Here is a 22,499-nt window from a genome sequence, read left to right on the forward strand (position 1 = left end):
GGGCTGACCCTGCTGAGCATCTGAGATTTGACGGGATGGGATGGCAGGGAGGCTTTAACTGCCAGGGATGGTTCCTACAGAGGCTCGAACTCAGGACCTTGGGATTCAGAGTCCAGAGTGCTCTCCTTTACACCACGGGACCTGTAGCGTGGTCAGAAACACAACAGCCATGAGAAGGAGTTGTGAGTTTCACACCCACACTGGGGTGAGGATCCCCTCCTTTACTCTTACATTAAAATCGTGTTTTCCACTGATGTTTCCATATCAGTGCCAGGTGAAAAGTTAAATCTTCCAATGGAAAAGGCTCAGGGCACACTCTTACGGAGCAGCTGCAGCGAGGTGTGAGGTCAACCAGGCTCTACTTGCCCATAAAGGAGGTAAAAGCCTTTTCTTTACAAGAACCCCCAATTTGTGCCTGGAGGTGCTGTCAGTGTAGAGAAGGGGAAGGATGAGAAGACACAGCCTCAGGCGGCTCGCGTGGAGGGATTTATTCAGAGAGTGTGACTGGACACTGGAATGGGCTGCCCAGGGAGGTGGAGGAGTCACAGTCCCTGGAGGTTCTTAAGGAAACACTGGACGTGACAGTGCCATGGTCTGTTTGACAGGGGGGTGTTCGGTCACGGGTTGGACTCGATGCCCTCAGAGGCCTTTTCCAACTTGATTCTGACTTGTGTAAGTGGGCAGCCATGGCTGGATGCAACACGAGGAAGGCGGGTCAGACACGGGACCGGGGGTGGTTCAGCACAGGAATCCAGGCGCGCTCCCAGCACCGGGAAAGGCGCCGATCCCGCCTCTCCTCCAGGGGCGCGCGTTCCCACGGACAGCCCGGGGGGAGGGCGCGCGTCCCCGGGACGCCCTTCGGATTGGGTGGCACTCCTGTCAATCAAGACCGGCACGCGCGCTTCTTGCCGTGGGATTGGATGTTGCTCCTGTCAGTCAACGTCCGCCCCCGCCCGCTCCCGTCGTGCCGCGGCGGGCGCTGAAATTCAAACGCCGGGAGCGGTTGGGGCGGAGGGTCAGGAGTGGATTTTGCGCGGGTGGCGACAGCGACAGCGACAGCGACAGCGACAGCAACAGCAACAGCAACAGCAACAGCAACAGCAGCGATGGACCCGTTCACCGAGGTGAGGGCACAGCCTGGGCCAGGCACCACGTTGCCAGCTATGGAGGGCCCGCACCCGGCCGGAGAGGTGGAGAATTGTCACTGTGGCGGGCAGAGAAGAGGCAGGTCGGGGTCTGAAAGGAAGGGAAGGGATAGGAAGGAAAGGGAAAGGGAGCCGCTCCTTGCCCCGCGCTGTCGGGGCGGAATATCCCTCCCAGCCCGACTCCTGCCCGGCCCTGTCAGCGCCCCGCTGTCCCTGCAGCTCCAGGCCCTCCCTGCTCCCACCCCGTCCTGCTCCTGCCGCTGCTCCGCTCCTGGAGCCGCCCTGGCGTCGGGCCCTGCGGGAGAGGACAAGGGTGGTTCAGCCAAGGGTTTTCGGGGAGAGGTCCTTTCCCAGCCCAGGGCTTTGCTGTCCATCCGCATCTGGCAGATAAGACAGCTGGGCGGAAGGAACGGGACCCCGGGAGGCGATGGGAGTGGGATTGGCACACACTGTGCGGCCACACCTGGTGGGGGTCAAGGCTGCCCAAAAAAGCGGCCACTGTCTGACAAAAACTGCGTCTGGTTTGCCACTGTTGCCGCCTGGTTTGCCATTATTGTCAGTTTCGTTGGCAGGCACAGTTCCTCTTTTTTTCAAAAAAAGTTCCTTTTTCAGTCGTCAGTTGTTAGTGTGGATTTGCTCTGTGTGTGGTGGAGTTGTACAGTAGCAAAAGGAGTGGAATTGACCAGCCTGAATCTGTATGAAGGTTGGAGAGGTTGTTAAAGGTGCTGTGCTGTACTTAATGTGTATTTTATGTGCCACGAGTGTGAAGATTTGAAAGTGTCTTGTGGCTGCTTTGAGAAATGTTATAGTAAAAACAGCCTTCAATCCCCAACCTGCCTAAGCAAACCTGAAGTACTTAAATAAAAAATTCAGATCAGATATACTGATGGACTGCTCTCTACTCTCTTATCCTTTTGTAAACAATCTATTTATCAAACTGACATACTTTAAACAATTTGAGTGCCCAAAACAGGTGACTGCACAGATCTGATTTTAAAACAATGACCAAAGGGTGATCTAAACAGATTTACTAAATGTGTTATGCTAAGGCATATCTACCCTACTTCCATGTAAAGTCCTGCTAAGTGTAAACATCTAAAACCTCCTTCCTTAATTGGTAGTGAGTGACATGATCCAGCTAGTCTTAAATAAACTTCAAGTCCGGACTACTGAATCAAGTTTAAAATGGTTTTGCATGCTGGGAGATATTCCAACCTCGACACGCCCTTTCTTGCACATAACTGACTTTTGAAAAGCTCTGACCAACTCCCCAGAGTAAACTTCGTTCAAGTGTTAGCTGGTATTGCAGAGTGTCTAAAAAGTTGACTTATCCAGGACGTTTCTGCTGTGGAGAACATTCCACTGTTGTACCTTGATCACTTTGCAGTAGAAAATTTTGTCTGGGTCTCAATGAATTTAAGCTGAAATAAATCTTGCTGTAAGATTCAGTGGAAGGCTTTCAAATCAGGCAGTTCTGAAATAATGTCTCTTTTGATTAGTCTTGCAAGAGAAAGCTAATAACCTTCTCAACCAAATTATTAATACAGATGGTGCTGGGGAAATGGTACAGTGGGTACATTTTCAGGATCACAATGAACATACTGTTTGTAACTTTCTGTTCCTGGCTGATTTTGTTACTCACCTTTTGTGCATAGAATGTTTTATGTTTGTTGCTATGGAATGTTAGAAATAATCTAGGTGGTTTTGTACTTTGAAGTAATTATTAAATTCATAGAGCCAAGTATGGTTTGCTAGAATGGAGGATGAGCACAGAGAACTAAGTGATACGGTTGTTTGGGGAAAATTTGCAAGTGTGAGGTTTGCAGTTAACTGTTCCTTCAGTGTCATGGATAAATTTGCTCCCTTCGCTCTATTCTGGTAGTAAAGCAGGGTAGTTAGAACAAAGTCTTGAAATCTGATATGGGGCCCAAATATCTTCTCTTATGTATACTTTAGTTTTTGAATAACTGAGCTTGTCCATTAACGTTTAAAGTGGGAAGGTTTTTTTCTGATTTTTACAAGTGCTTTTGTAGGACAAACAGTGATCCTTTGACTGAGATTCCTTGACGTTATGAAATAGGCAGTGCTCTGAGGATCCTGGTGGGATTCTTGGGGCCATCCTGTACAGGGCCAGGAGTTGGACTTGGATGGCCTCTGTGGTTCTCTTTCAGCTCAGGATATTCTGTGACTTTAGGATTCTATGATACTCTGAAACTTTGTCTTCAGAACACTTGAAGAATGTACTTGTAGCAAATACTCCGCTGATAAACTTGGAAAGTAAGTCCTAAGTTCTGAAGAGTGACTTACTCATTGTGTGTCAGAGCAGCATTTGAATTACAGCAGTTACATGGAAAATTTGAGATACAAAGAGCCAATAGGAGCCAGAGTTGAACAACAGAGGTGTGCATTCCTGGGAAGTGACATTCCGTTTGTAACAACTGAAACTCTATTTTACTGAACTAACAAAACAGAAAGGAATGTGACTCCATTTGAATAGATCTGTAGGAAATACTGTTGTGGAAGGTGTGTACCTGAAGGGAAGTTCTGGCCAGATGGGGGCTGGTCTCTTCTCCCAGGCACTCAGCAATAGGACAAGGGGGCACGGGCTCAAGCTCTGCCAGGGGAAATTTAAGTTGGAGATAGGAAAAAAATTCTTTCCAGAGAGAGTAATCAGGCATTGGAATGGGCTGCCCAGAGAGGTGGTGGATTCATCATCCCTGGAGGTTTTTAAAGTGAGATTGGCTGTGGCAATGAGTGCCATGATCTGGTAAAGGGACTGGAGTTGAACCAAGGGTTGGACTTGATGATCTCGGAGGTCTTTTCCAACCCAATCAATTCTATGATTCTGGGTTCAACTTTGTGCAAGAAGAACTGTTAAAAATATATATCCTAAAGGCTGTTTAAATTTTGTGGGTATAATATGCAGCTTGTAGCTCTGCCTCTTGGAAGTTGAAATAACAAGACTCGTGGGTGCAACTAGCATGGAACCTCCATTGAAGGCACTCATGGATTTTCATGCGTCCTTTTTATCTCTTGTTTGTTTGTTTTGGTTTTGCTTTGTTGGTTTTGTTTATTTCCAGATCCTTCTCTTCTATGGAAGTTAGAGAAGCTGAGATTTGCTTTCACAAGAAAACTGTTGAGATTGACATTCTGTTTGTCCTTTGTTGCCCTACAAGGGATCATTGTTTGAGGCTTCAGCCTTAGACAGTTAAAAATGTGAAATGTGTATTTAATTGCTGTGCAACAGGATGGATAATGGCTGGCACAATTCTCACAATAATTTATGTGCCACCAAACAAGTGCAGTTTTTATATGCTTCCCTTTAAAGGCTGTTAGTTCACTTTCACATTTTCTTGTCTCAAAGAACCTTAAAACCTCGATCAAAGGAAGAATTAGGGGTCCTTTAGATGTAATTAAACTGAGTGATAATGGTTTATGAATGCTGTATTTAAAAAAACCCAAACAAACCACAACTTCTTTTAAACCTGGATGCATAAAGCATCACTTTTCTAGAAGGGTGCAGCATTTGTTAAAACAACTATTTTATGTGGAGTATGATCGGAGTACTCAAATTTCCAATGGGTAGGGAACGAAAGATAATATTGTTAGGTAGTTTAATTGGTATCTCTATATGTTTTTCTGATATCTTAATAAACAGGTTATTTATCATAACTGGTTATAACATCAGTCTATTCTTAAAATTTAAGCTTGAGGCAAAAAAATCCACCTTTTCATTTAGAAGTTGCAATAGCAACAATTTTTTTTGAGAGCCATATGTTTAATTTGTTCAATTTTTTTGTGATCACTTGACAACTGCTTCACTGTTGTTTATTTTGTTAGTGGCAGTCAGGTGACTTGACCAGATTCTTTAGCAACTTGTCAGAAAAACCTTCTAGCAAGACTTGACAGATCAAGACTGTCATGTGGTGATTCAGTAAAAAAACATAATTACTTTTAAACATTCTTGACTATTTCAGGCTCCAAATGAGCCCCTCTTAAGTTTTGATGTTCTTATAGACAGGCTAATGGGAGACACTCGTTGATTTAATGATTGGAAGTTTGGCAGTTATGGCTGCCTTCTGGTATTGTGGATCTTAGTATGTGTGTGTATGTATGGCCAGACTTTGTGAATGCAGATTTGGGAAGGGCTCTCCCCAGGTGCCCTTCCAGCCTGCGCAGTGGATTTTTTAGGTAAGGCACAGTGTGTGCAGAACTGGCCCCACCGTTTAAGTCCCAAGGTCCATTTGCCATGGCCAAGCGAGCTTGGACAGTGACAGGGAAGTCCTCAGGACTGTCACAGCCCCCGGTACTGACCGGGACTGACCCTGCTGAGCATCCAAGATCTGACGGGATGGGATGGCAGGGAAGCTTTAACTGCCAGGGGATGGTCCCACTGAGACTTGAACTCAGGTCCTTGGGATTCAAAGTCCAGAGTGCTCTCCTTTCCACCATGATATAGAATTCTACCTTTTTTTTAATCTGCGTTGTTAGTAGTTAACACACTGCAATGTATGGTAACTAACACATGATTTATTGACTACTCAGAAACTCCTTGAAAGAACCCGTGCCAGGCGAGAGAACCTGCAGAAGAAAATGGCAGAGCGGCCCAAGATGGGAGCAAGACCCACAATGCAGACCAAGAGGGTCAGAGAGCCTTTGGTAGAAACTGGTAACCAGGCTTCTGTTCCTGGTGAAGAAGGTATTTGTCAACAGGTTTAATAAAGATTTTCTTTTGATACAAGGCCTATCATTTTCCCTAAGGGCAAGTGAGAACTCCCTGTGTTTATCTTAAACTAAACAGTGATGGATGCAGTTACGTGACCAGTAGGACTAGCTCATGTTTAGCTTGACCTGGGAGGAGATGCACTAAGGAATTAGTAAGCTATTTAGAAATAATTGCAAAATGCCAATGATAGTGCCTCGTGCTTGGTAGATTTGGGAAGGGCATTTTTTGGGAGGCATGTCAGGGTATTCAAAAATCATAACTTTATTTGCACTGTAGTTTTTTTATTGTCTCTGAAAATATTTTAGATTGTTTGAATGCTAATTTGATGAATATCTGATCTGTACAGTAAAACCTGATACAAAGCCATCACCATCAAAGAGGCTCTGCCCTGATGATAAAGAGACTCCAGCTTCCAGTTCAGAGAATGTACAGCCAGTTTGTTCAAGTTCCACAAGCCGTGACTCTCCTGAGTTGACTTCAGAATTGCATGAAACTGCTCCTAACAGGACTTCATTGATTCAGCCTCTTGAGAAAATTAAACCCAACACCAAGTCAGAAACTCCTGCAGCCCTTTCAGTCAAAACACGTATGCAGAAACTGGCAGAACAGCGGCGCTGCTGGGATAGTGAGGGTATGTTTCACTTGCTAAGCAGAGTTGGTGTCTTTCGGTGTTTGCATTGATGATTGTTTGCCAGTAGAAGATAATTTTTTGTGTGTGAGTACTAATCTTTTAATAAAGACTTCTAAGACAGCACTAGGGAGGGCCTAAAATATGAACTCGTTGACTACAGCTTGATTTTATACTTTTTTTTCCCCACTAGTTTGATGCCTTGCTCCTCACAACAGTGACATAAAACTAGTAAACTTCTTGATTAAAAATGTTTAATTTGTTTAGTCTCAATGCCTTCAGGGCTAGTAGCTTGATTCTGTTGATGGCAGGAACATCTAACTGTTAATAAACTCAATACGCAGTACAATGCAAAAGATGTAAATATGTCTCAGTATATTTTATTAGCAAAATAAATGTTTTCTTTTTTTTCCAGATCCCTCTGAATGTGTTCCTCTGTCTCCTCTCCAGTCAAAAGATCTGTCTGTTTCTCCACCTAAGCAGACATCTAATGCCCTGACCAGTGAAACCCCTATTGGGAGGAGAGGCCGTTTAGCAAACCTTGCTGCCACCATTGGTTCCTGGGAAGATGACCTAAGTCATCCATCTGCAAAGCAAAACAATGCACAAGAACAGCCTGGCACTACTTGTTTATCCAAATTGTCCACTACAAGTGGAGCATCTGCTAGAATCAATAGTAGCAGTGTAAAGCAGGAAGCTGCATCCTGTTCTCAAAGGCTTGTTGAGGCTTCTATTAATAAACCAGCAAACTCAAAGAGAGCGGTGAGTGTCTGATTTAGCTGCTGATTAAAAATTGATATGAGTATTGGGGGGATACAAATGTTAACACATAACTGTTTTATCTGAATTTAAAGATTTGGTGTGAGCAATCTTAGTCTGTTTACAACTTCTGCTTCATTGCGATCCCACACACCCTTTTCCTAATTTCAGATCTGAAACAGTTTAGAATTCTTTTTATTGAGACTTAAAGTTGAGAGTAACTTAAATGTTTTGTGAAAGTTGATGTTAATGTAATTGATTGCTGCTCTTGACCATCAGAAGGAGGCTTCTTGCAGAGACACTGGGTTTCATTCTGTAACTTTATGTAGTTGATTGACTGAAGTTGTGACTATTGTTGCTGTATGAAGTCTTGATCAGAATGGTGAAATCAGTACTATCAGACACCTATTGTTTGATTTATGCCATTTATGCAATGATAATATCTGCCATTGCAGTCTTGTTTAGGGAAACGTGGGAAAATATCTGAAGTAGCTGGCATAAGCACCTGGAATCAAATGCTGAAACAATTTGAAATACTGAATGAGAAAGAAAGGAAAAGCTTAACACTTTTTCTCAGATTTTTTTTGTTGTTGATGGAATAGATGTGCAAAATACTTTCATGCTTTTATTTTTCCTCTTCAGAGAATAAGAGTGTAAGTCTTGTCTTAATGTTTTTCCTTTTTCCCTTGTTAAGGATCCAAACAATTTTTTAACACAATCCTCAAGAGCCACTGCTCCCCGTTCTAACGAAACTGAAGTACAACAACTGCTAAGAGAGAAACCCTGTAGTCCTCAGAAAACTCAAGAGCATAAACAAACTGCAAAATCAACTTTGCCTCAACCAGTTCAGTCCAAAGAAGAGCCAGTCAAAGGAACACATGTACAACTTGAACCTAAGTGTAAACCCACAACACCAGGTAAGTTGTTTTTCAGCTTCAGTAAACATTCATTCAAATTCAGTTTGTGTTCTGTGTTGAAAACTGCATACCAGTTAAGAATTTAAGGTAATGTATCAGATAATACCTCTTTCCACCTTTAAATTGAGTAAAATCCTGAGAAGTTCTCTGATTATTGTAAATTGCACGGCTTCCATATTTTGCAGGGATATTTTCTTAGACATGGCTTTGGTAACTGAAGAGCAAAGTCAGTCTAACTTTTCTTTTGATGTAAATATGTATCATGCTAACATGTTGATTGAGATTATTCGAAGTTCATTTCAAGTTATTGGATAGTATGTGTATCCAATCAATATTAAGAGTCTGCATATGTTACAAGAAATCAAAGATGCCCCATAGATACACTACCCTTGCATAGTGTCTTTCTTTCAACTGATAGCATTGATATCAAAACAAGTGAGCATCCCCAGTTTTAAATTTAACTGCTTATTGTGTAAGCAACTTGGACTAATAGCTTAAACTCTTTGAAATAATGACCAGAAAAGCAAATGTGTGTCTCTAGATAGGTTGACAATAAAAGACAAGCTGAATAAAGTAGGGCGATGCCGAACAGTGTGTCTGCTTTATGTACTGGAATGCTCGTTTTCATGAAAGATACAAGCTTGTAGAGGAAATGTTGAAAAAGCGACCTGCTTAAATAACTGGTCACAGATCACAGACTATACTGAGTTGGAAGGGACCCACAAGGATCATCGAGTCCAATGGTATATCACATGTGGACTGTAGTAAGAGATAGTAATCTATTTGCTCTGATTTGCTGCTTTATTAACTTCAGTGTTCTGTGATTTGCCCTTCAGGTACAGTTTGCATAAAGTATAATGGAGTAAAGCTGTAGAGCAAACAGCTTAATTGCTTTGCTGAGAACCTTCATCGGGATGCAAAATTGCAGTGATTTCTTTCTGTGTTTTTGAGAGTTTCTTTCAAGGCCAAACAATTGTTCTTTTAGGGGGATCAGGAATTAAGCCCTTCCTGGAACGCTTTGGGGAGCGCTGTCAGGAGCGCAGTGCGCGCAGCCCTGCTGCGAATACTCCCGGGTGCAGAACACCTACTGTTACCCCAAACACAAGGACAATCCAGGAAAAGCTGCTCAAACAAAATGAAAATTCCTCTACTGCCAGTTTAGCTCTTCAGCTTAAGCAGGTAAGACTTGTTACATTCATAGCTTGCTTATAAGCTTGGGGAAGATTCTTACTGTTCTGCACACATCTGAGGAATTTGAAATGTGACATCTTCAAGCTGTCAGCTTTTCCCCCATTCCCCTTTATTTGCTCAGGAACGTGAACGAGAACTTGCGTGCCTTCGTGGCCGGTTTGATAGGGGCAATCTGTGGAGTGCAGAGAAAAGTGACAGTTCAAGGAGGAAACTTCCAGAAGCTAAAATGGTAATGTGTTGCCTGCATGAATCAAAATATGGTAGTCTGAATTGCTTTAACGTGTTCTGAATGCAGGGATATATATGCAAATGTGTGTAAAAGATAAAAAACCTGTGCTTTGGAAATGTCCAGACTGTGCAAGGCTACTTGTAAAGTGATTTGTATGATTTTTAACAAATTATTGGGGTTTTACCTCTTGCAAAATCAACTAAGACAAGTGATACTGCTTTGAGTCACTGCAAAAATAGGGTACTGGATAGGCAACCTTTTTTTCTTAGCAGGTGTTAAATGTGTTTCTTTCTGGCATTTTTCTTTATTTAGTTACTTTGTACATTACCACCTGAATGTATTATGTTTTTATTCTTGCTAGGAAAGCCAGTCTCAGGCTAGTCCAAAACGCCCTCCTGGTTCAGATGCCACTGCTTTAGGCTCAGCAGACGACACACCAGCAGCTGATGGGCCAGTAAAGTCTCCCAGCAAGGAGTCTTCGGGTAAGACTGTCACAGTTTGCCTATGCTAGTTCTGGACAGAAGTGCTGTGCTTGACCTCCGTGAGCAGATAGAGGCTTGCAGTGCTGACACATGGAAATGGACCCTTATTTGTTTAATGATTGAGATAAATCTTCATGTATGATAATAGTACTCTGCACTCCTCTACCACGTGAAAGGCTGGCAAGGCAAGACTGCCTTTTTTTTTTCAGTGGGGTAACATATGTCTCATACTTTCATATACATTAAGTGTAGGGAAGTGAATGAGACTTGTCAGTTACATATTTAATCTATGCTGTATCTGAGAATCCAAATTTCCACAATAATATAATGAGAAGGAACCCTTCCCCTGTCAGTATCTCTTTATGATATTAATTCTTACAGTAGGAAGTGGGAAAAAATTCTGAGATGCTTGTGACATCCTTTCTGTTATTTACTGAGTGGAAGAATCTCCAGCTTTCTGTGCAAAAAGCATGAACTTAGTTAACACTTCTTATATAGATCTCATGGGCAAACAGGTTATTAAATGTACTTCTAGAAAAACAGCATAGTATCCTGCTCTTGGGCTGGGTTTTGTTGGGAAAGGTTCTGTGTAATGTTTTTTTTTTTTGTTTCTTTTAAATTTTCCCATTTTGCTCTTGAGGGACTGCACTCTGCTATGGTTTTAGCGTTGGTTCTTGTGATATCAGTTTTCTTATTATAAGATAGAAGTCTATATGTACAGGTTGTGGATGGTATATATTCTAATGCCTTTCTTTGACAGCCAGCTATTATGAACACTTAATATAGTGATTTTTTGTTAGTAGAACTTCTAAAATTCAATAATTAAAAAAAAATGGAAAGACTAGACATAATCTCTGGTTACTTCATTTTTTATAAACCACTTAGATGCTTCTAAATGTGAAGAGACTGATAAACCCAGTCCTGGGAAGAACACTGAGTCAAAGAGCCCTGTAAAAGCGATGTCTGTCTCTGAACTCGAACAACTTGCTGAGCAACCAAAAGGTTTGTGCTGAGTGTATGTCTATTAATGCACTTAGCTCTCTGTTGCCCCTTGTCTAGAACAGTGTTAATATACTTTGTCTGAACAGTGAATTCACCACACATATGCTGACCCTCATGTGGGTTTTGTAATGAGGTTTAAATAAAACAAATCAGGAAACTTTTTTTATGGTAACCTTTCTCTCTTGACATTCAAGTCTTGAAGGAATATTTAGAAGCTGATATTAAAAGTTCATTCGAAAAGGACAGAAATGATTGCTCTACTGTGGGAGTTGCAGTTAAGTTTCAGATGTATTGGAACTAAAGGGTTGAAATTTGTTTAAGAGGTGCATCTTTTCATTCCCTCTGTATGGATTATGCAGCATATATGGAAATAGTATATTAAAATAATCATGGAAGTGTACTTTATGCCTGACTATAAGAAATATTTTTCAATCAAGCTTGCTTGAAAAGAAAAAATAGTTCCTTTATCTGTTAACATCTTTTCACTGTCATGTAAGGGAAAGTTTAGTCTTGATGTGACTAATATGTTTAAAAATGTCACCCTTCAGATGAAGTATACCAAGTCAAAATGAGCGTGGATGACGAGATGAATAGCTCAAAAGTGATAAATGAGATTTTTGAAATTCTTCAAGAGAATGGTCCAGACATAGAAAAGCTGAAGAAAGAAATGAGCATGAGCCTGGAAGGTGAAAGTGATGAGGATGATCAGGAAGAGTCACTGAATATTTCATCAATGTCTCTGTTAACCCCTCTAGTGGAATCTGTTGGTTCAGAGGTGAGAATTCTTGTGAGGTGGGGAATGACTTGTTTACCACAAAGATGTACAATTTGCTTGTGAGCAGGGACATTTTGTTGTATTAGAATATCTGGGGAAGAAGAGAAGTTGCAACTGACATTTTGCAGATGAAAACATAAGGAAGCAAAGTTATTTGTGTCTGAAAGTAGTGTAGCATATTGGATACTCTGCTAAACACGGGGCCTTCTGCTAAATCAAACTTGGGTATATACCTATTACTTGTACTGAACTTGCAGTGATACAAATGCATTCAACGAAATGGTTACTGATAATGAAAGTACCAAGGTAATTATATAATTATATAATATAAATATAAAATAGAATTATCTTTTATACATATATTTATATATTTTATATCATTAATGTAACTGTACTGGTTTGGAAATGCAGGCTGGCACTTCACTGAGTTCAATAATTTGTTGGTATCCTTAAAATAAAGAAATCAACTTGCTCCATGTCCTAGGAAACATTTGTAAAATGTCATCTGTTAAATAGTATTAAGCAGCCTCCAAGTTTATTGTTTATATACAAAACAAGTCAAGGTGAGAGAAAACAAGTAATTATTAATGTGGACAGGTAATACAACCCTTTCTTTTCCCCAGGCCTTTGTTTCTCCTTCTAAGTCAACTGGGGAAGGAAGCAGTATCAGTGATGTGAGTCTGAAGTCTGAGAAGTTCCAAAGGACTAAAGTTCCAAGAGCAGAATCTGGAGACAGTATTGGCTCTATGTCAGAAGATCGCAACCTCCCATACAGGTAATAAACACAAACCCCTCACCTGATTCTGTAAGTGTACAAATTAACACGCTGATTTTTTGACTACAAGCAAAGCTTTTTTTCCAGGATCTCAGCCTTTATCAAAGATTGTCTCAGTGTAGTCTTTCATGTTGATTAAACTTAATGAACTGATAGCGTGCTTTTTTTGAAGCAAATTAGACAAGCTGGGAAACATTAATGTAAGATATATACATGTGTACATTAAAAAAAAATATTGGCACATGTGTGAAACATTTCATGGGGTTTCCTCTTTTGAAAGTGTTGATGCGTACAGATCTCAAAGATTTAAAGAAACTGATCGTCCTTCAATAAAGCAAATCATTGTTCGCAAAGAAGATGTTACTTCCAAACTAGAAATGAAAAAGAATGGCCCGTCTGACCAAGTCAATATCAAGAAGAAAATGCAGGTATCTAATATGCTTCTTAAAAATCCTTTTTCTAATCTATTGTTTCCACACACCATTGCCCCAGTGAATGTCCTAGGACATTAACATACTGCTTAGAACTGTGGAATGAGGTTGTTTAACATAAATATCTGGTGGTAGGGAATGACACTGCGTGATTTGAACACCTAATGCATCTTTTAGTAGCATTGTGTTAGAGTAAGTCTGGAGAGAACAAGCCGTTGTTCTGAGAAGGAGACAGAGTCTGTATCTTATCACTGCCTTTTAATTAGGCAGGATTTATAACTACATACTTTCAGTAGGCCATATTCTGATCTTTACTAGTGCTTTGTTCACCTACATTGCTGAATTTCTGCTTCGCTGCTGCTTCCTCTGATGAAGGAAAGACTAGACTGGAGATGGAACATACAAACATTGGAATCATTCACTCCCCACCATATTTAAATTTCCTCTGGGGTCAACAAAAGTTGTACTGCAATATTCTTTTGCAGAAGTTAATTATAAACTGCAAGCTTTTTGTAGATTTCTGTCTAAGTGATCTGATCTCTTCTGAAGTGCAGCCCCAGAAATGCCAATCTTGAGACATTTCCTTGTATGAATATAATGCTAAATAGCTCTCTTCTTGCTAATTATTTTTACTACTGGTTTGCCCTAGGAACTGAACAATGAGATTAACATGCAGCAGACAGTGATTTATCAAGCCAGTCAAGCTCTGAACTGCTGTTTTGATGAGGAACATGGAAAAGGGTCACAAGAAGAAGCAGAAGCAGAGAGACTTCTTCTCCTTGCAAGTAAGTTTTTAAACACAAGTTCAATTCTTTGTCATGAACACTTGACAAGGAACTCTGGTAAAATGCACATATTATGCATTCTTGTAGCCCCTTATTTATAGTTCTTCATGTGGAAAACAAAAGAGAGTAATATCTGGGGGTTTTTCTGCTTCTTTTGTAGGCAAGAGTACATTTTTGGTGGCTTTCTTGACCCTAATATTCATATTATTCTGAAAGATCATTAACATTTCTGTTGCATTTTACATATTTATGGCAAAAAAATGATTCAGTACTACTTTTTCCTGTTACAACTATAATTAATTTCTGTATGCAGCTGAGAAGAGAACTGCTTTATTGGAAGAACTGAATAAACTGAAGAGTGAGGGACCTCATAGTAAAAGAAATAAAAGTGCTTCTACATCCACTGAATTTGCTCCATCCAGGGGATCCGTTTCCATTTCAGAAATGCGGCTACCTCTAAAAGCAGACTTTGTATGTGGTACAGTTCAAAAGCCAGGTAAAGCTATCAAGTGAAAGCTTCTATCTTTTTCCCTCTTCCCCCATTCTCCCAATTTATTTTTGGTTCGTTCCCCTTGGTTTTTTTGTCTTCTGTGTTGATGTTCTCAGAAATCCAGGCACAGTGATGATTTAGCAATTACATTCACTTACTCTGCTTTTGAATAAGTTTTCAATATTTTCCATTGTTGTTTTAATTGAAGTTTTCAGTATTTTCCATGGTTGTTTTAATGGCATTTTTTTCTGGCTTGTGAGGCTCAATAAACTTATCAAGACTTTTGAGCCAGTCTTAAAGTTCTTTGTGGTTCTCTGTAACCTGTTAGGGAGGAAGTAAAATTTTATATCTCAGGTTGTCTTCTCTCTTGCTGTGTTTGATTTTTTTTTTAATGGATGGAAATCTAATACTAAAGATCTTTACATAAATTTTGACCTTTGTGGTATTGTGAAATGCTCATTAAGCCTTTATTTTTTTCAGTCCTTCTGTTAACATTGCAAAATACTTAATTTACAAGTACTAGTATTCTGTCATCTTGTTATAGTTAATTAAGGTGTCAAAATGTGGATTTGTTTCTTTTGTTCTAGAAGAACATCTGGCAATATCTCTCTGTAGGTTTAGAGACCCATCCTGGAATACAGCAAACTTCTGGCATGTAGTTGTTTAGAGACTCTGCAAGCCCATAATAATCATTGCTGTTTTATATAACACCACAAACTATGATTGTGAATGGAGAGCTTTCCACTTCCTGTCTCACTAGAACTTGAAGACAAAAGTCATTTAACAAACATGTTACTGTTCTTTTTGCATGAGGCAATTCACCTCTGTTATAGGAAAACATCTCTAATGTTCAAAAACATATGAGGTTTGTTTCTATCAGTAATTCTGAAAACCAAATTATCTAAACAAAAAACTATCTACTATTTGTCATAAAAACTTTATTTTGGAAGCACATCATTTGCTGTACATTGTGCACCAGAAGCTCAATGACTTCCATCTCTAAAGAGAGCATCAAATATAGAGAGTACTAATCAATGCTTATTAGAGCTTACAACAGCTGTTCTGAAAGCTGTGACTTGTCCTATACAATAGAGCACTCAAACTGTGGGTGGCTTTGCTTTGTTTATTGTTTTGGTTTGTTTGTTTGTTTTTAATAAGGTCTCATGTTGCTGAACAGTAAAGCAAGAGCACTGGGCAATTTGCTGCACAAATGACAGATTATCTCATGACACTCTTTTGAGATGTGTGCTTGTGGTTGTCTTAGTTGTTTTCCCTTTACTTGAAAGGTTAGGGAAGTGAATTGCGTGGATAACCAGTTCCTTCACAGGACTGAAAAAAACATGAGAATGGGCAGTAGCAAGAGCTGCTCTGTGGTTGAGCTGGCAGACCTAAAGAGTATAAGGAACTAATATTAGCCCCTGAATCTGACTGAAAGGTCTTCCTCTTCCCTCTCGTGCACTGGTTAGTGTAAGTCTGGGCTGAGATGCTGCAGGCAATAATGTGGATTTTGTGCATCCTGTGGAGGCAGTCCTACTAGTAAACAGCATAAAAAAATTGGTTGTAGACTTGGTTTATAAGCAAGTCTTGATTGTAACCAAGTATTTAAGTGGGGTCAAACAGCAGATACATGTTTAATGATAATTCAGTACTTGAGGATTTTTTAGATACTTGGACTCCTTGGGCTAACAAAACCACCTCGTGTATTTACAGATGCATCAAATTACTACTATGTAATAATACTGAAATCTGGAGCAGAAAACATGGTTGCAACTCCGTTAGCAAGTACTGCCAGCTCCCTGAATGGAGATGCTCTTACTTTTACTACGACATTTACTATGTAAGTATAAGAACATTTTTTGAACCAGTTTCAACTCTGGTGGTAGAGCATGCAATCAAATGTTTAAATCTTCATACAAAGGTGTCATATTCTTCAAACAAATATGGTGAGATTTTGTATAGGTAGGTATTTCTTGCTTCAAGAAATAGCTGGAATGCAATTCACTCAGAAGAGCAAACTTGACTTATTCTACCATCCATCAGCTATTTTATCTCTTGCTTATTTGACATTTGTTCTCTCCTGGAGTACCTGCAAAGACAGATGGATTACTGTGCTTGAGATGATGTGTTTTCCTCTTTTGCAGCAACTAACTTTTTATGTAGCTATTTGTTTTTAGTAACTGGAAAAATAGTACTGTTACAACTGAAACTTCAACATTCATGTCAGCTAAAAAGGTGTTCCGAGTTCAAATGGCTGTTTTGATCAGAAGTCTTCCAAAAACTTTGTTTTTAAGGTCCAATCAAACTAGAACTTTCACTTAAAGCTATTTCCTCAGACCCAATCTGTTTCTGGCAGTGTGTGCCAGGAGTACGCTGCATGGTACAATCTGAGAAATGATAGATGCACTTTCTGCCCCTTGCCTTCCTCTCCCCTTTTGGTTTTTTGTTTTTTTTTTTTTTTGAGTCTTGCAGAGTATTTTTAAACAGTAATACACTAAAGTCTTAAAAACAGCAGCGCTGCTCGCACTGAAGAGCACTGTTGTAGAAGTGAAAGGACATCAAACAGCCCCGTTGCCCTGCAGGAGCAAACTTAAACTTACTATTAAAAGTAAGCTGTTAGTCAGCACTATGACTAAGCTGTGTAGAACAGAGCTGCTCAATGAACAGTTTTAAAGAGCAGAAGGAGGCAAAAATTAGCGAGTAACTTAAAAAAACCCCAAAAACAAACAAAAAAAAAATCCCAACAAAACCCCACCACAAACCAAAACAAAACCGTTTTTACTCAGTGTCTGTTTAACCTATTTTTCCTCTTCCTTCCTTTTAGGTATGATGTGTCAAATGACTTTGAAATAGATGTAGAAGTTTACAGTTTGGTATGTATCAGTTCCTGGGAGGAGGATGTGCAAGGGACAATGATGTGCTATACTTTCTTAATATCCTCTTTCCTTGCAGGTACAGAGAAAAGAAGCTGCAAGCACTGATAAAAGGAAAAAGGCAAATAAATCTAAGGTAAATGAAACATGAAAATCAGTATGTTATGTCTCAACAGAAGGTGCACTAGGAAGAGTGCAGTGTTCAGGAAGAACAGACTAATAGTCTTAGACAATCTGTTGCTTGCTTTTACTCTCCTTTTTTGAAACACCTGCAATGACAGATGGATTGTGGAGACCTGCAGCAATTAGTAGATGGGACCTGCAGCATTCGGTTGAGTCTGAAATATATTGAAGGGGAAGGAGAAGTCGTCTAACTAGTTGTTCAAAATGCCATGCTTTGCAAACTTTTATTTATTAGGTGTAGGGCCTCTGATAGTGATTTAGTGCCCTTTTTCTCCTATTTATTTAAACTGCACCAGTCAATATGCCCTGCCTTGGAGTTTGATTTGTTGTAAAGACTTTATTGATCAACTGAAAACTTTTCTGTCTCCTCAGTGTTAAGTAAAAGCAGTAGATGCTTCTTTTTTTTAAACCAACCATTGTTTTTAATAACTCCTTGGACAAAATATTTCAGCTTGGATAGGGTGTAAATATCAAATGTTTGTGCTTTGTCAATGATATGGAACCCTAAATAAGCCAGTGGCTTTCTGGAGGTTGACAGGGGGGTTTTGGTGGTGATTTGTTGTTTCTCTTGGGTTTGGTTTTTTTGCTGGGCAGCAGTGCAGGGGTATCTCTTTCTTCTCATCATTCCAATAGCTGGGCACACAGTGAATTAATGACTCCAGGTCTGAGTTCCTCTTTGTCAAGGTATCTGTCAATTAGTAAAAGAAAGAAACTTGAGTATCTTTCAAAACATTTCGAATGAGTACTTAAATCCTGCCTCTGCAAAGAGAAATAGGAAATTTCTTTATTCTTTACTTTCACTGGGCACAGTCAGTGCATGCTTCCATCTATCATTTAATAAAAGTTTCAAGTCCAGGGTTTTCTGCTCTCACTTGCAGACGTTTAGAGGAATTTTTACTTAAAACTGAATGGTTTTGTGGTTAAGTTTCTGATGTAGGGTTTGCCAGTGGTGTCCTATGTCTGCTTTTTGACAAGCTTCTTAGACTTTTCTTTCAGCCTCAAGAAAAGATGAGTACATAATTCCAGTTCATGTTTTTATATACAGTTTAGCTTAAAGTTTGAGATTTTAATTAGAAAATAATAGCTAATGTACAACAGTAGCATATGGAACATCTCTTTAAGTTTTATTGTTAACTTTTACGTATAATAAGCAAATGTAGCTTTGAAGCCACATTACGTGAAGTAAAAAGGCCTACTAAGATTGTTTCATCAAACATATGCTGTTCATGCCAAGCTAATGCATGCCCAAAGTTTTCTTCAGTAAAGTTTTCTTCAGGAAGCTTAGGGGTGACCTCAGCACTGTCTAGAACTACCTGAAGGGAAGTTCTAGCCAGGTGGGGGTTGGTCTCTTCTCCCAGGCACTCAGCAATAGGACAAGGGGGCATGGGCTCAAGCTCTGCCAGGGGAAATTGAAGTTGAAGATCAGAAAAAAATTCTTTCCAGAGAGAGTAATCAGGCATTGGAATGGGCTGCCCAGGGAGGGGGTGTATTCACTATCCCTGGAGGTTTTTAAAGTGAGATTGGCCGTGGCACTGAGTGCCATGATCTGGTAAAGGGACTGGAGTTGGACCAAGGGTTGAACTTGATGATCTTTGAGGTCTTTTCCAACCCAATCGATTCTATGATTCTGTGATTCTATATTTCTTTGACATGTAGCATTCTTTCCACTGAAGTACATTATATCCAGTCAAAACCCAAGATTTATTCATTTCAGCAATGCATAGTCACTCAAAATTTATATAGATAAACCTTCAGTAGTTTCACTGTCTAATTTTCATGCTAATGTGGACAAATTCAGTAACACATGCATTTATCTGCTTGCATTCTTTTGTAGGTTATTACTCCAAAGAGATTACTAACATCTATTACCTCTGTAAGTATGAATGTAATACTGTAACAAGATCTGATTATGACCCTTCCAAAGGCCATATTCTCACACTGTGCCCATAGGAGGCTCTGTCTGTCCCTTACTTAAAACTAAACTGCCCAGTTTTCTGCCAAAGTCTTCAGTCATCAGCTGAAGAAATAGGTAACAGCTCTAAACTGGTAATGCTGGAAATATGTGGGTGGTACACATTTATTTGGACTTTCTTTTCAAGTTGTTTCTATTTGGTTGGGTTTCTTAAAGCAGTTAAAATGTTTAGTTTTGTTCTACACTACCTTTGTCTTCTGTAGAAATTGTCAGAATTACTTTTCCATTAAGCTTTTCTTTCTCTCTCTCTTTCTAGAAAAGCACCCTTCTTACTCCAGGTAAGTCAAGTCCAAACATTTTATGCCAAGTTGAATAATCTGTGCTTTCTGTCCAAGCCAGTGTATCAATAAATAATACTTGTAACAGATGACAATTTGGGAGTAATAAGTACCCAACTGGTCCTGTGTTTATATCTGAGTTACTGTTGCATTTAGTGGAAGAGGTCCTCACAAAATCAAAAACTGGTATCAGATACCCATAGTTTGCATTCTTTTCCTGAAAATGTGAATTCAAGCTTATTTTAAGATTTTAAACTAGAGTCTGATGTCAACAAGGTTTTACATAATAACTTGAAATTACAAACAGATCTGAAGTATTGCTTGTGTGTAGTGTTATATATAATAACATGTATAAACATTTATGTAATTCTGACTTTTGATGGGATGGGGGAAGAACACCATCTCTGAGTGGTTTTCTGACTACATAAAATGTGTTATACACTTGTCTGACTAAAGTCTGAGATACTTGAGTTGGCTTTAGTACAAATTGTAGCAATAAAGAGCTCATGAACTAACTCTGGAATTTCTGCATTGTTACTGCAACTAGTAAGATTCCTGTGCTTGAGCTACAGTGTGTGTTTCTATTGATATAATTACATAGAATAAGTGTACAAATTCTGGAGGACTGCAGCATGTCACTTGAGAAGAGGTGAAGAGATTTAACAGGCTCATTGTTACTGCAGGGCATGTGTGCTTTTTAGCAAGCCCAACCGTGCTCTGTGTCCTGAGACATCTTAAATTGCTTTTTCTCCTTTGTGGGCATTTCAAAAATTCTTTCTGAAAGAAAAGATCTACTGGAAGGAAAAGTGTGCATCAAGATTCTCTCTGCATGTACTCCTGGGCTGCACTGCACAGGGGGCTTCTGCTGGAGCATGAGTAGGGCACACCTACAAGCACTGTAAATAAAGCCTTTTTTAAAGCCTTGCAGCAGCATCCTGGCTGTGAGTTGTGTTACAGCTTCACTTTGTCTTTCCCCCCCAGCCATGGCCAGTCCGGGTGGCCCAAATGCCATACGCAGCACTAATTTCATCCTCGTTGGATCCCACAAGCTATCGCTGTCTTCTGTAGGAAATACCAAGTTTGCATTGGACAAGGTAATGGAAATTATTGGTTACTAATCCCAAGGTAGTTGCATACTACTGGAAAAATGAATATGAGTCTGGGCTTACTGTTTTCAGGCAAAATTACCATCCTAGAAATGAAACATATAGGTTTATAGATATGTTATTTATATATATATTAAAAATTTATATATAGTTGTTACTTATGTTTAATTTCATATGAATGTAATGTAATTTTGAGATACAAAAGAACAAGATTTACATTACTGTGCCAGATTCTCTTTTGTTTCTATGGCTCAGTGTAAGGTATTGGTTATGCAAAGACAATGAAAGGCACTGATCTGCTTTCACTGACAAAAAAATTGATGTGCGTGGTTGACATCTCTGTACATGGTCTTCATATTGTTTTTTGCTCTTAGGCTTGCACTAAATAAGACATTAGTGTTTTAATGATAATAAAGTATGTAAACTTTTCTTCATTTAATTTACCTAAAAATTGCTATTTGAATATAGGAGTATGAGTTTTTCCTTTCATATCCCAATTAAATTTGTAGAAGCAAATTATCCTAATATTGAGAGAGCTATTACTGAGTTTTATACCATTAGTTCCTTTTCTAAACAGAATGTTTATTAGCTTTTACCATGAGAAGTTTAAAAAACACATTTTTACATTCATTGTAATCTCAAACTTTGTAATATGTAATACCTAAAGCCCATTTTAATAGGTGTCTATGCCAGCAGCTATCTTAAGCTAGTTTAAATTAATTCAAGAGTTACTACAGTTTATAGTAGTACTAAATCACAGCTTTATCTATCCAAACAGCAGCACCAGAATAATTTTTTCCTTGGCTAATTAAGTCATATTGTGATGATAATATTATTGCAGTTATAGCTTCTGATGAGAGATGAGATGACAAGAACTAGTTGTGTTTGTGCATAAGACTTAAAATATCACTTTTTAGAAGTTTTGCAGATAGAAGCAGACTCTGTCACTGAACAGTTGGCAGTACTTAACACTTGAATTGCACTGGTGTTACTGGCTATATGAAGTTCAGAAGTAGCAGCTTTGGTTCTTCAGCATGTGTTCCTCTTAACCAGAACAATGTGTAGAACTCTGTCTGGCTTGCTTATTGGAAACCCCTTGTTTTAGAGTTAATGGAATAAGCCTTTGCATTATATTCAGTTATCTGACAAAAGGAGAAATTCTTATTCACCACTTGTTTTTTTTTCTAAATTATCATGTCAATAAATCTTCAGTTTTGACTTGGCCTATGTAGCAAACAGCTGCTTTTTAGTTTGCTTCATGCATTTCTAATATGGAACAAACTGCTGCTGCAGTGGTTTGTTTGGTTGTTTTTTTCTCATCCCTCCCTTTTATAAATACTGTTAAAATTCAGGGTAGGAAAGGACCAAAATATACTCATGTATAACTGTGTCCTTTTTTCTTCTAGACCTTAACTTTACACTAATTGCATTGCGCATGTTTCTTTTTTCCCTAGATAAATTTTGAAGGGGAGGAAAAAGAACTATTGGGCTATATGTTCCAGGACAAGGTTGCTATGATCCTTTAGTTCATAACTTAAAATAGGAAACTGCTTTCTAGTGCATGTTGCTTATCTCTGTCTTGCCTTTTTGCAGTGTTGCTTTTACTGAAAAAATTCTTCTAAGAAAAGGCTTACAAGGATTTACTAACTAAACACAAGATGTGAGGAGCCTTTAAGACTTGCAGAATTCTCCACGTTGCCTTTCACAACAATCAGCATGCTGCTAGAAGTCAGTTATTTAGGCAGCCTAGGGCTT

At 39.3% G+C, this 22,499-nt stretch overlaps 1 protein-coding gene across 3 annotated transcripts in view; it reads left to right on the top strand.

Annotated features, from left to right (window-relative positions):
* Positions 1-973: 973 nt before the first annotated feature.
* The window catches only part of ANLN (anillin, actin binding protein), a 29,888-nt gene continuing 8,362 nt past the window's right edge, over positions 974-22,499 (top strand). Inside the window, exons 1-22 of one of the 3 annotated variants that reach the window (XM_071561411.1) lie at positions 1,004-1,049; positions 1,086-1,124; positions 5,691-5,844; positions 6,218-6,502; positions 6,915-7,261; positions 7,953-8,175; positions 9,161-9,354; positions 9,488-9,595; positions 9,957-10,077; positions 10,963-11,079; positions 11,628-11,854; positions 12,478-12,629; positions 12,910-13,057; positions 13,710-13,845; positions 14,159-14,341; positions 16,046-16,172; positions 17,157-17,205; positions 17,285-17,341; positions 19,223-19,261; positions 19,617-19,638; positions 20,620-20,732; positions 22,199-22,252. In XM_071561411.1, coding sequence (XP_071417512.1) covers positions 1,107-1,124; positions 5,691-5,844; positions 6,218-6,502; positions 6,915-7,261; positions 7,953-8,175; positions 9,161-9,354; positions 9,488-9,595; positions 9,957-10,077; positions 10,963-11,079; positions 11,628-11,854; positions 12,478-12,629; positions 12,910-13,057; positions 13,710-13,845; positions 14,159-14,341; positions 16,046-16,172; positions 17,157-17,205; positions 17,285-17,341; positions 19,223-19,261; positions 19,617-19,638; positions 20,620-20,732; positions 22,199-22,252 — 2,874 coding nt within the window. In that variant the 5' untranslated portion in view covers positions 1,004-1,049; positions 1,086-1,106. Of the gene's footprint in view, positions 1,125-5,690; positions 5,845-6,217; positions 6,503-6,914; positions 7,262-7,952; positions 8,176-9,160; positions 9,355-9,487; positions 9,596-9,956; positions 10,078-10,962; positions 11,080-11,627; positions 11,855-12,477; positions 12,630-12,909; positions 13,058-13,709; positions 13,846-14,158; positions 14,342-16,045; positions 16,173-17,156; positions 17,206-17,284; positions 17,342-19,222; positions 19,262-19,616; positions 19,639-20,619; positions 20,733-22,198; positions 22,253-22,499 lie in introns of all 3 variants that reach the window. The other 2 variants (XM_071561410.1, XM_071561412.1) reach the window with 2 other exon arrangements.

Source organism: Pithys albifrons, chromosome 7 (genome assembly GCF_047495875.1).
Source record: "Pithys albifrons albifrons isolate INPA30051 chromosome 7, PitAlb_v1, whole genome shotgun sequence".
In the NCBI taxonomy this organism is placed as follows: Eukaryota; Metazoa; Chordata; class Aves; order Passeriformes; family Thamnophilidae; genus Pithys; species Pithys albifrons.